At 38.7% G+C, this 13,873-nt stretch overlaps 1 protein-coding gene across 4 annotated transcripts in view; it reads left to right on the top strand.

Moving 5' to 3' along the window:
- Itsn2 (intersectin 2) overlaps window positions 1–13,873 on the top strand; it is a 112,928-nt gene that overhangs the window by 44,579 nt on the left and 54,476 nt on the right. For all 4 annotated transcript variants that reach the window (XM_052186169.1, XM_052186168.1, XM_052186167.1 and 1 more), the window contains exons 17-19: window positions 6,889–7,025; window positions 9,994–10,130; window positions 11,059–11,156. In XM_052186169.1, the coding sequence (XP_052042129.1) occupies window positions 6,889–7,025; window positions 9,994–10,130; window positions 11,059–11,156 (372 nt within the window). The remainder of the gene's footprint in view (window positions 1–6,888; window positions 7,026–9,993; window positions 10,131–11,058; window positions 11,157–13,873) is intronic.

Here is a 13,873-nt window from a genome sequence, read left to right as displayed (position 1 = left end):
TAGTCTGATTCTTCAGTTAGCATTGATTCTCTACAGGCCAGCAGACTACTCTGTCTTGCTTCACTTTCTTCCTTCTGCTTCCTGCCTTCTAGTTTTTCACTGCTTATTGATACTTTCATCAGAGGCAATTTAGAACACTAAAGGGGTATGAAATCTGTTAGTCCTGGCTAGGAAACTTGACTGTGGTTACAGAAAGCAGGAAAAGAAGCCTTTGTAGTCGTTGCTGTAAGATGATACAGAGGGATCACTTAACACAGTGCTGAAAACTTCCATTGACTCCTGCAGCAGGGTCCTCTGAGGACTCCCCTGAAAGTACCATCTCAGTTGCAGAGGAAGCAGAAGCTGGGTGCAGGGTGGCGTGGTCAGCAGTGGGTGGGGATGAGGACTATTGACTGCTTCTGAGGTACTCTGATGAGAATAGAAGGCATGAGGCTGAGAGATGTTAAATGAAGGGACAAAGAGTCTGTGAGAGGAAGGATGGGGGCTGATTATACTAAGTATGATAATTATAGCTCACAGGCCCTGCTTACATGTTCACCATGAAAAGGGCCTATGTAAAAGAGCCAGATGTGGCACACCCACCTGTAATCCCAGTGCTAGGGAGACTAGAAGGTAAAGGACCTTGTCTCAAAAACTAAAGTAGATGCTCTGTCAACCATACTCCAGGCACAGGGTAGGCCCCATGCCTAGGAGTCAGCCAACATGAACCTCCGTGGGATTGTTTGTTTTCTTTGTTTTTAAAAGAGAATATGAACTTAGGTGGGTAGGAAGTTAGGAGAGGAGGATGGATATGATCACAACACATAGGAATTCTCAAAGAATAAATTAGAAACATTATTGAAAAATAAGGTGGAAGATATCTAATGTTGAACTCTGGTCTACACATACATATACATGAGAACACACACAAAAGAAGAAAAAGAAAGAAAGAAAGAAAGAAAGAAAGAAAGAAAGAAAGAAAGAAAGAAAGAAAGAAAGAAAGAAAGAAAGAAAGAAAGAAAGAAAGAAAGAAAGAAAGAGAAGAAAGAAAAAGAAGAAAAGAAAGAAAAAGAAGAAAAGAGAAATCTAGTACATAGATTAAGTAAGAAAGAAAAGAAAAAAGAAAAGAAAAGAGAAGTCTGGAACATAGATTAAAGAATTTTTTAAAAATTAATATTTTCACAGACTGGAGGGATAGAAGAGTGGAAGTTGTAATCCTTGTTGAGGTTTTTAGGAAAAAGAATATATGGGGGAATTAGGAAGTTTAGGTGAGAGGGAGAGAGGAGAGAGAACTCAGCCTACAGTAGATGCCTTGGTGGGTGAGGGGAGAGGACGAGTACAAGCCTGAGAGAGGAAAACAATGTGTTGTGCAGTGTTAAATGTCTTATTTTATTCTAGTTCATGAGTTTAAATTGAAGACTTCATGCCTAATTATATGATTTTCCTTCACTTCTTTACAGCTGCTTAGATACAAGTACAGACATGGCGAGTGAAATTGGTTCATGGCTTCAGATAGGTTTGGGATTTTAGCAGACATTGGCTTAGATGGAAGGGAAGGGGAGTTACAGATCTTAATATGAGAATTATGACAAAGATAAACTCTGAAGTAGTAACCAGATGCAAAAGGATCACAGAGGAAGAAGTGCTGATGAAGAAAGGGGAGTGCTAAAGCCAACAGAGTGGGGGATCTCAGTGAAGCTGAGAAAGCCTTGAAGTGGCAAAGGTTCAGAAGCCAAGAAATTAATGTATGAAGAATAGGGTATTTTCCTAGTGGTTGTTCTATTTTTGATATTAATAGAACTCAAGGCATACTAGTAGGAACATTCCAGTAAGAAGAACTTAAAAGGTCTGACCTCAGAATTAGGTTTTGATCAGATCACCAATATAGAGATCAAAGACATTAATAAATGCGATCAGTGCCCTGGTGACCAGTAGGTGATGCTGAAACTGCATGCACACAGGCACAGAACTGGTTGGGTGCTTTGTGAACCATGTGTGCTGTACAAATATACTTGCTGTTCTTATCAAAGAGTTGCACAAAATTTCTAAAATATCTAGTGTGATTTAAAAAAAAACAAAAAAGCTAACACTATTGACTCTCGAGTAGTAACTGAGGAAGTGCTTTTCCATAGAAGGAAAACAGAATCTGCCAACCCCAGAATGTTTAGCAGTATCCTCCAGCTGGCAGGTAATATGTGTATCAGGTATACATCTTCTCTCAATGTGAGGCACAATAGCAGGAAATGTGGACCTGAAGAACTGCTTGAGGCATGGGATAGATATTTTGGTTTCTGAAGCAAAGTATCTGACCCATGTTTACTCTTTGGATTTGTCTCTAGACCTCATTTCATATTTTAAGTGAGGGGCTAGCAGTGTAACCCGAGTTAGAGCATTGCCTAGCATGCACCTGGCCCTAGGGCCAACCCCCAGCACCTCTATATTCAATATAGAAATTCAAGTCTATGTGATTCTACGTTTATGAATTAAATAAGATCTACCTAAAGATACACTGTTTTTAAGTTAAGATACCAAGTAATCTATAACTACAAGAACATCTTCAGTTTCTGTTTTTGAAAATGTCATCAATATAAGTAATATCATGGTGGTTTATTGCTTATATTTGATATTGATGGGAATGATAGATTTCAGATAGCAGTTAGTGAAAATAAAAATAAAATTTGTGCTTAGCCACATTCATGGAATTCTCCTAAAAACAATTTTAAAACTTTAGAAGTACATTGCCCTTGAATTACAGACTGTTGCCTTAGAGTGAAGGCAAAGTACTTTGGTGTGCTCCTTTTCTTGTCCGCTCTTTTCTCTCAGTGATAGAAACTGAGATGGGGATTGTCTACTTTGATTATGTATTTGTCTCTTTTAATTTTGCTTTCTTACAGATTTTCAGGCTATGCTGCTAGTGTGAGCAGATTTAAAACTGTTGTAGTTTACTGGTGGATAGGTCCATCTGTCATGATGTCTCCTCTAGAGATGCTTCTTGCCTTAAGGACTAGTTTTTCTGCCTATAATTCTAGCACTGGGAGACTAAGGCAGGAGGTCTGCAAGTTCTAGGACACCCTGAGGTACAACTGTACCTTTGAGTTCAGTTTGGGCTACATAGTAAGAACCTATCCCCCGCCCCCAAAAAACACACACACACAGAACAAACAAACAAAAAGTGTACTAGGAGACCTGGGGAGATTGCTCACTTGGTAAAGTTATGTGTGAGTGTGCAAGCATGAAAACCTGAGTTTAATCCCAGTTTGTCCACAGAGAAGTCTTCACATGGTGGAATGCTTCTAATCCCAGTATAGAAAGTAATAGATACAGCGTGGGAGGGGAGGCAGAGGCAGTGTTATCCGAGCCAGGGCTTTCTGGCTAGCCAGCCTATCCTAATTGGTGAGCCCAAGGTCCCAGTGAGAGGTTCTGTCTCAAAAACAAGGTAGAGAGCCCTGAGGAAAGATACTCAAGGTTGACCTCTGGCCTACAAGCATGTGTATACATATGCACATAAGCGTGCACACAACACATGCACACACACACACATGCACAATTCTTTCAAGGATAATGTTTCCTGATATAGTAGTCTAACTATCCTGCCTGCCTTTTGCCCTGTTGGCATGGAATACCTTTTTCTACCTTCTTTATAAATTGTTATAAACTGTTATATATTTCATTTATATTTTATCATTTAAGTGATATACAGTTTATAATTTCGGTTTTATATTTAACTGGTAAAGTTAGTCTGTTTAATATACTTACTGACAAATTTAGACTGTAAAATATTTTTTTTGTTATTTTGTCTCATCTATTTTGTTTCTTTTTCTTACCTTGCTCTTTTTTAGTGCATTAGTTATTTGCTTGTTTAGTTTTATGCACATATATAATATACTTTGAGCATAGTCCTTGTACCTATCTGACTATCTATTTACAGTTTCATGCACATATAAGATATATTTTGAGCATAGTCCCCCACCATTATACGTCTTGTACTTCCTAAAAATTCTTTCTCCTCGTGCATTTTTAAAAGCCCATTTCATTTAATTAAGATTGTGTCTGAGCCTGGGTGGGTAGTTATTTACTTAAGCTATGGCAATTTAACAGTGGTTACACCCACCCCTGCCCCAGCAACCATTAACTGTCTGCACTTCCTTCCAGGAGGGACAGGAAGTGACTGTCTTTGTGTTAACTACCTCTTCCTTCTCTGTGACCTAGTTACACCTTCCTTCATTTTTCTGGCAGTAGGTATCCTGGAGGCTACAATTTGCATTCTTGATTTATTTAGTATCAATATTAATCTGCTGATTTGTACATCTGTATACCATGTGCATGCTCAGTGCCTACAGAGACCAGAAAAGAATGTCAGATCCTCTGAAAGTGGAGGTGCAGATGGTTGTGAGCTGCTGAGTGGTTGCTGGGAATCCAACCGGAGTCTTCTGGGTCATCAGCTTTAACTGCTGAACCATCTCTCTATCCCTTTTTCTTAGTTTATTGATTTCTAGTATATATAGCTTTGTTAAATTCCAGCCAAGCTTTTTATATGAAAAAAATTCACAGAAATAATTTGGATATTCATTTGTGATTTGATAAATAAGGTCATCTTCTGTACAGAAGTAATTTTCTTTTGCTTTTGGCAAACAAAATGAATCACCTTAATTCAGTGGCTGACTGAGCTAATTAATTCAAAGCAGGACTGGTATACTTCTGTGATGATTTGAATGAGAATGGCTCTCATAGGTTCATATATCTAAATGTTTAGTCATTGGTTGGTAGAACTGTCTCAGAAGGATCAGGAGGTGTGGCCATGTTGGAGAAGGTGTGTCTCTGGGAGTGGACTTTGAGGTTTCAAATGCCTAGACCATTCATTCCCAGTAGCTAGCTAGCTAGCTAGTGCTCTCTCCTCTCCTCTCCTCTCCTCCCCTCCCCTCCTGTCTTCACTCTCTCCCATCTCCCCTCTCTTCTTTTTTCTCTCCCCTCCCCCTGTTCTCTCTCCCCCTCCCTCTCTCTCCCCTCTCCTCTCTTTTCTCTTTTCACACTTGTAGATCAGATAGATGTATATTCTCAGATACTGCTCCAGAATGTCTGCTTGCCTGATCCATGTTCCATACCACAGTGGGAACCTAGAGCTCCGTATTCTCTTTAGTCCTGGCTTCCACCACTAATCGATAATATTTATTGAGAATCTCAGTATGAAGCCTGCAATACTGTAAGCGCTTTACCTGGATTAATTCATTTTGTTTGAACAGCACCTCTGTGAGACACATTCAAATTAGGAAACTAAAATTTTCATGAGCTAATACAAGCATAATTGACAGAACCTTATTCAAACGTTTGTGGACTTCTCCTAGAGGTGCTCTTCCTAATATTAAACCAGCCTACTTCTCCACATAACCACCATCCTCCTTGGTTTTTCAGTAGAATTTAGAGACAAAAACAACAAATAAAATCATGGAAGCCAAGAGCTGTGTGAGACTTAACCTGAACACAGCATTTGTGTCTCAGACACTTGGACAGTCTCAGTCACCACATTACCCTTAGGCCAGGTACACAGCTCAGTCAGTTTATGTCTGGCTTAGCTTGGTTCTGGAAATATACAGGTTTTCCTGGTTTGGGTTTGGAGTTCTTTCACTAGGAAGGTGAGAGATCACCATACATTTTTTAAAAAAGAACTAAAATATATTCAAATACTATCTAGCTCTCATTTACCATTACTTTTTTTTTTAATTATTTTAGGGATTTCCCTTCGTGTCTTGTCTTTTCTTTTCATTTCTTTTCTTTTCTGTTTTTGGTTTGTTGGTTGGTTGTTGTTAGTTTTCTCTTTCCTTTAGCCTCTCTCTCTCTCTTTCTTTCTTTCTTTCTTTCTTTCTTTCTTTCTTTCTTTCTTTCTTTCTTTCTTTCTTTCTTTTCTATTATTGTTAGGTATTCTGTGGATTCAAAATAGTGGCTATTGAAAGATAGCCTGGATGAGGGAGTGGGAGGCTAGCTTCTGGGAAAGGCTGTTCCTACCACACTGAGCCATGAAATTGGAGACCAGGTGCCCGGGTCCCCATCACTACCTCCTTCTCTAGTCTTGACCTCTGTGCTTTATGTTGACCTCATTCCTGTCAGTCTTGACTCACTGGGTTGTAAGGGGCTCAGATTTAGTTTGTCTCCATTTCATGATCTAGACAAGTTTCTCTTTACAGTACCTAATCAAGGTGTCTGTATCCTGGAAAAAAAATTCTGACCCAGCTTGGATCATATTCATGTCCTTTTGAGCAGTTACTCAGCAGGGAGATGAAGTGCTGTGGTCTGTTAGACCAAGTGCAGTGATTGCTTCTAAATGGGAATTCAGGGAACACTGCGACCTGCCAAAAAGTCATTGTGTATACTTGAGAAGTGGAGACACATCCTTGAGACTTGTTAGGCAGCCAGCCCAAAGTAATAGGCAAATTTGAGGCCAAGAGAGGTCTCAAAAAACAAGGAGTTTGGTGCCTGAGAAATGACACCAAAGTTTGACCTTGACCTCTGGCCTACACCACACACACACACACACACACACACACACACACACACACACACACGCACCTACACATAAATACTTCACAAAATTTTTCTTTAAATGTTATTACAAGCAAATTTTCCATATTTTAATGAATTCCATTTTCTATCAAAAGTAATACTTCAAACAATTGGTTTATTAAATATTTTATGTTCTGTATATATGAACTGATGTGAAAATAGATATGTCTTAGTAGATGCATGAAGTACTTATTGTATTTAAAACTTTTATATCATGTGAATAGGTTTTTTTAAGCCTTCAAATCTCTTTTACATTTGATTATATTTGTCTTAGTATTTTGTTTTTTAATGCAAATGCTGTATTAAATTTGATTAAAATATTTAAGTATTGACTCACTTGTATTTTATCCTTAGGAACTCAGAGAAAGCTATAATACACAGCAGTTAGCCCTTGAACAACTTCATAAAATCAAACGTGACAAATTGAAGGAAATTGAAAGAAAAAGATTAGAGCAAATTCAAAAAAAGAAACTAGAAGATGAAGCTGCCAGGTAATTAATATAGCCTTGTATTGTACTGCACCACTATTAAATGACTATATCAGGAATGTATTGTAATATGTTACTACTGAAATTCTGTTGCGCAGTGGTGGTGTGTGCCTTTAATCCCAGCACTCAGGGTTAGAAGCAGGCAGATCACTGTGAGTTCCAGCACAGCCTGGCCTACTGAGTGAGTTCCAGGACAACCAGGGCTATACAAAGAAACCCTGTCTCAAACAAAACAAAACAACATTCTAGCTTTTGTTGCACATTGCTCTTGTTTATGAAAATTTAAAGGGAATAAAAGTATTATTTTTAAATACTACTCAGATTCCTATTTTATAAATTCAATGCCTTTTAGGCATTAAGTTTTCATTAACAAATTATATGGTCTACTAGTGAAAGTTAAGGACATGGAATCAGACCTGGATTAGGATTCTTAGTCTTCCCTTTACTATCTGAAGACCCCAGCAAACAGATCATTTATCTTTCTAAAGCCTGGTTTCTCTATTTGAAAAACAGAGAATACCATTTACTTCATAGGTAATTGTAGGCTTTAAATAAATTATGTAGCTGGAATCACGTGTATCTTGCACATTACACATAATGAAACTCATTAGTTCTCTGTCTCTATAGTAAATCCGTCTGTTCCCTAGAAGATCATTAAAAAAAAAGATGAACTAATTTCTCGGTGCTGCTAAGACACATCGATCATCTCCATTTAGAGAAGAGAGATGGACGGGGGCATCTGCAGCACAGACCTCTCTCCTTTACAGCTGTGTGGGGCTTGTGTGGGGCTTTTTGGTTTTGTTTTTTGTTAGTAAAACCCTTAGTTTCTCCCGTGCCAGAAATTAGTATAATTGGTAAACAAATATTAGTGAACTGATAATTCTCTTCCTTAGTAAGAAGCAGATGAGTAACATCTGTGGAACAGCTAATAGACATGGGGGAGACAAGAAGTACATTCTCACCTAGTGAGCCTCCATCCCAGGGGCCTGCTGGCCAGTGCCAACACATGCAGAGTGATAGCTTGCATGCGCTGTGGGTCTACGCTGGGCTCTTCCTCCTCCTGGATTCCTTATTTATGTAGTCGAGGGCTCAGACAGTTAAAGAGCATTATGGTCATTCCAGGTACACTGGTCCATGGCCTCCTAGCCAGAGATACTAGAATAATACAGAAGGGAGGGACTCAGATAGTAAATTACTTGCCTTGTAAGTATAATGACCTAAGTTTGATCTCCATAATCCAGGTAAAAATGTGGTGTTACATAGTTCCAATTCACTGGCCAGCCAGTCTAGACTAATTGGTGAATTCCAAGCCAATGAAAGACACTTGCTTAAAGGAGATGGACAGGGTTTTTAAGGGTGGCACCTAAAATTGTGTTCTGGCTCCTATCTGCACACATACAGGCATTAGCATATATGCACACATATGCATGCATGCATGAGCACCTATACATATAAATACATTAGCACACATTTAGCCATGAGAGCATGCACACAGGCATGAACACACACATACACAGATAGGCATGAACACATATATATCATTTTTAAAAAGAATAATGCAGAAATAAAGACAGGGAAGTTCTTCACTTGGCACTTACCTTGTGCCATTTACCATTGCAAAAAGAATCTATGCAGTGGTCACGCAGTCACTGGATAAGAACTTTTTGTGGATACCTACATCTCACAGTTTTTCTCAGGTTTAGAATTATTAGTGATACATATTTTCATTTTATTCATCTTTCTACATTTTGCCTTCTGTAGTAAACCAAAGAAGTTGAGAGAATACAAGTAATGTAGACCTTATCAATCCAGAGCTTCATGTTAGTACCGTAGCTTGATTTCTTGGCCATTTGCCCAGGTGTGGGCCTTTCCTTCTTCTCAGCTATTGGAATAGTTAGGTCTTTATATTTTAGATGAAGCATCACCTGCTTCTGGACCAGTTTTGACTCAATAGCTTGCCTAAGAAGATTATTCAAGAATCTAATTAATTTTCTGGAGTTGTTTATGGTGCTTTAATAGTCAAGTGAAAGGCCACCAGGTCGTCCTTTGCTTTGTATTCCCACTATCCTGCCTAGACCCCAACCAGGGCATTAATCCACAGCTGCGGATAGGAGAAAATGCTTCTAGAAAGAGAACATACTTTTTATATTGTGACCTCAATAAGTGTTTACATTCACTTAGACAACAGCACATTTCCTCTCCTTCTAGGGATGTTTCTTTAACATGACAGCTGAATTAGAACTAATGTGTATTACTAATGTTCTCTCACGGATATCCTTATGACCTCATTCAGAGAAAGAGTTGCCACTTCTACATTTAGAACCTTCCCTAAGCCTCAGCTCTAACAGAGTAGCAAGAGATTGTGACTAGGATTATCTCTGGGGTTGCTCAACACTTAGACACCTTCAAAGTGGGCACCTTGGCTTATTTTTGAGGTCTCTATTCCTTAATTGTTGAAGAAATTTGGAAATTCTTGGTAATTAAAAAAGTGGAAGCCTCCTAAATTGCTTTAAACTTTGTAGTCCTGGTTTATGATTCTGATATGTAGATCTCACTCAGAGCTGTACACAGCTTCTAGAGGAAGTGCTGTGGTGGCATAGAGGCTGGGGGAGCCCTGGAGTCCGGCTGGCCACAGTCTCTGCTACTCTGATAAGGCTTAGGGACTCAAAGCCACAGACAGGACTGGTGAGGAGGACAGGCAGGAAGAATCCTCACACTGTAGCTCAGGCTCAGGGGAACCTGAGGTCTGCAGTGCTCTGGTCCTCTCCAGCTCACCTCAGTCTGAGTCTCTCTTTGGCTCTCTTTCCCCTTCCCCATCCCTCAGCCTCTCTCTTCCCCACTCCTCAGCATTTCCTTGCTAGTTCTCCAGCCAGAGGGAACCAGATCTTCCAGTATGCCTGTCAGTTTGTTTTGGTTTTGATGTTCCACATATTAGGATATAATGTAAACTTTTCACTTCTTTTATTTAAAGGAAAGCAAAGCAAGGAAAAGAAAACTTGTGGAGAGAAAGTATTAGAAAGGAAGAAGAGGAAAAACAAAAAAGACTCCAGGAAGAAAAATCACAGGTCAAAACTCGAGAAGAGGAACGAAAAGCTGAAGCAAAACAAAGTAAGGATGAAGGTAGACCTGCTAGGAGCCGGCAGAGTAAGGCCAGTGACCTGAAGGATGCTCACCTTGCCGAAGTTAGGAAAACCTTAGAAATTCAATGTGTGAAGAGTGTGTTCACATGTGGGAACTGACTGAGGCTAGAATCCTCAACATAACAGGACAGACAGGGTGGTTTCAGTGACTTACATAAAAGACCCCCCCACAGTTTTCAGAATGGATGCAATCTTAAATATTTACTTTGCTTTCCAGTGTAACTGAGCCACTTATTTGACTGAAATGGTGATAAAATTTAAGTCTTTTTTCACATGAAACTTTTCTTAGAAGGCATGATTCCTTATACAGTTGGAGTCCATTCTAACATAACTTCAGTAGTATATCTACTATCTATGAGTAAACTTTTGGATCCATGATAGTGATACTGTGTGTTCATATTCTTTAACAAAATGTTTTAAATGTATCAAGTCCAGTATATTTGTGAGTCCTGCTTTCCCTTAGAACAAACTAGTAAATCTGCAGTTGTATCTTCAGCCAGTCCTGTGTACTCACTCAGCCTCTGGCTTCCCTCCTGTACACTCTTCTCTGCTGTAGTCTCACCTCCACTGACCTGACCATGTCTCTCCCTGCTGAGATGCCTTGCACCATACACAGCCTGGCCTGCCTACTCCCTCCCTCCCTTAGATCCATGCGCATGCCTAAGTCTGTGAGGCATCACCTTGTTCAGCTGCTACCTGTGTTACTTAAGATAAACATTTGTCTTTGCTTTCTGTTGACTTCCTGATATCTGGATCCTTGTAAGACTAACTCAAGCAGAACTTTGTTATACTGTTTGATACTTACTTTTTTGTTTTAGATTTTAAGAGCTCTTTATAGTTACAATAAAGATGTGTTTACTGTAAAGTAGCAAATTATGGGAATTATTTTTTTTCAGGTGAGACAGCTAGTGCTTTGGTGAATTATAGAGCATTGTATCCCTTTGAAGCAAGAAACCATGATGAGATGAGTTTTAATTCTGGGGATATAATTCAGGTAAGAAATAAAAGCCTTTTTGCTCATGAGTAAGCTAATCACAAACCATTATACCATGTTTTCTATAATGTTAACTTTGATTTTTATGTATTTCTAAAAATATTTTTGCCTTTCCAGATGAATTTGAGAATTGCTCTTTCCATGTCTTTGAAGAATTGTGTTGGGATTTTGATGGGGATTGCATTGAATCTATATATTGCCTTTGGTAGAATGGCCATTTTAACTATATTAATTCTGCCAATCCATGAGCATGGGAGATCTCTCCATTTTCTGAGATCTTCTTTGATTTCTTTCTTGAGAGACTTGAAGTTATTGTCTTATGGGTCTTTCATGTGTTTGGTTAGAGTCACCCCAAGATACTTTATATTGTTTGTGGCTATTGTGAAGGGAGTTATTTCCCTAATTTCTTTCTCAGCCTGTTTATCATTTGTATAAAGGAAGGCTACTGATTTATTTGAGCTAATTTTATATCCAGCTACTTTGTTGAAGTTGTTTATCAGCTGGAGAAGTTCTCTGGTAGAATTTTGGGGGCTTATATATGCTATCATATTATCTGCAAATAGTGATAACTTTATTTATTCTTTGCCAGTTTGTATCCCCTTGATCTATTTTTGCTGTCTTACTCTAGCTAGCACCTCTAGTACTATATTGAATAGATATAAGGAGAGTGGGCATCCTTATCTTGTCCCCAATTTTAGTGGGATTACTTCAAGTATGTCTCCATTTAATTTGATATCAACTGTTGGTTTGCTGTATATTGCTTTTATTATGTTTAGATATGGGCCTTGAATTCTTGATCTCTCCAATACTTTTAACATGAAGGGGTGTTATATTTTGTCAAATGTTTTTTCTGCATCTAAGGAGATGATGATGTGATTTTCTTTTCTTTGAGTTTGTTTTTATAGTAGGTTACATTAATGGATTTTCATATATTAAACTAACATTGCATCCCTGAGATGAAGCCTACTTGATTATGATGTATGAACATTTTGATGTGTTCTAGGATTCAGTTTGCAAGAATTTGATTGAGTATTTTTGCATCAATATTCTGAAGTTCTCTTTTTTGGTTGGGTCCTTGTGTGCCTTGTGTGGTTTAGATATCAATGTAATTGTGTCTTCATAGACTGAATTAGGTCTTTCTCTTTCTATTTTATGGAATAGTTTGAGAAAAATAGATATCAGGTCTTCTTTGAAAGTCTGGTAGAATTCTGCACTAAATCTGTCTGTCCCTAGACTTTTTTTGGTTGGGAGGGTTTTTTTGTTTTTTTGGTTTTTTGGTTTTTTTTGGTTTTCTGGATTTGGTTTTTTCGAGACATGATTTCTATGTATAGCCCTGGCTGTCTTGGAACTCATTCTGTAGACCAGGCTAGCCTCGAACTCAGAAATCCGCCTTTCTCTGCCTCCCAGAGTGCTGGGATTACAGGCGTGCGCCACCACCACCCGGCGGTTGGGAGGTTTTTAATGACTTTTATTTCCTTGTGCGCTATAGGACTGTTTAGATAGTTTACCTGCTCTTGATTTAACTTTAATATGTGGTATCTGTCTAGAAAGCCATCCATTTCATCTAGATTTTCCAGTTTTGTTTAGTATAGACTTTTATAGTAGGTGCTGATGATGTTTTGAATTTCCTCCATTTTTGTCTCCCTTTTCATTTCTCATTTCATTAATTTGGATACTGCCTCTGGGCCCTTTAGTTCCTTTGGCTAGGGATTTATCTATCTTGTTGATTCTCTCACAGAACCAGCTTTTGGTTTTGTTGATTCTTTGTATTATTCTCTTTGTTTTTATTCTGTTGATTTCAGCTCTGAGTTTGACTATTTCCTGCCTTCTACTCCTCTTGGATGAATTTGCTTCTTTTTGTTCTAGAGATTGCAGGTGTGCTGATAAGTTGTTAGCGTAAGATCTCCCCAATTTCTTTACCTGGGCACTAAGTGCTATGAACTCTTAGCACTGCTTTCATTGTGTCCCATAAATTTGGGTGTGATGTGTCAACATTTTCATTAAATTTCAGAAAGTCTTTGATTTCTTTCTTTATTTCTTCCCTAACCATGTTATCATTGAGTAAGTTCAACTTTCATCTATTTGTGGGCTTTCTGTTGTTTTTGTCGCAATTGAAGACCACTGTTACTCCATAGTGATCTGATGGGAGGCATGGGATTATTTAACCTGGACCCCTGAGATCTCTCAAACACTGGACCACCAAACAGGCAACATATACCAGCTTAAATGAGGCCCCCAACACACATATAGTAGAGGGCTGCCAGGTCTCTGTTCATTCAGAGATGATACACCTAACCCTCAAGAGCCTGGAGGCCCCAGGAAGTTTAGAAGTCAGGTGGGGTGGGGGTAGGGACATCCACGTGGAGATGGGGTGGGGAGGAGTATAGAATATGGAACAGTCAAGAGGGTGGATGATGGTGGGGGGAACAAAATATGGAATGTAAAAAAAATTAATTAGGTAAAAAGATTTTTCAGCATATCTCACTTAGCCCTCGCAGCATCACTCAGAGCTGTATAGGGCAGTAATTACTACCACAATATTACCAAAAAAGACAGCTCACACTTAGACAGATTGTAACTGTCAGCATTGTGCTAACAGAGTGCACTGAAAGTGTGTCTTTTGACTATGAGTGTAGTGTTTTTTCCATTATGCCATATCAGCTCACCATATAAGAGATGGCACCACTTGTGATGTTTTAATAAATGAACAGTATAAT

The sequence above is a fragment of the Apodemus sylvaticus genome, chromosome 6, assembly GCF_947179515.1.
Source record: "Apodemus sylvaticus chromosome 6, mApoSyl1.1, whole genome shotgun sequence".
In the NCBI taxonomy this organism is placed as follows: domain Eukaryota; kingdom Metazoa; phylum Chordata; class Mammalia; order Rodentia; family Muridae; genus Apodemus; species Apodemus sylvaticus.
The sequence above is the reverse complement of the archived record's forward strand: the minus strand, read 5'-3'. Positions and strand labels throughout refer to the sequence as shown.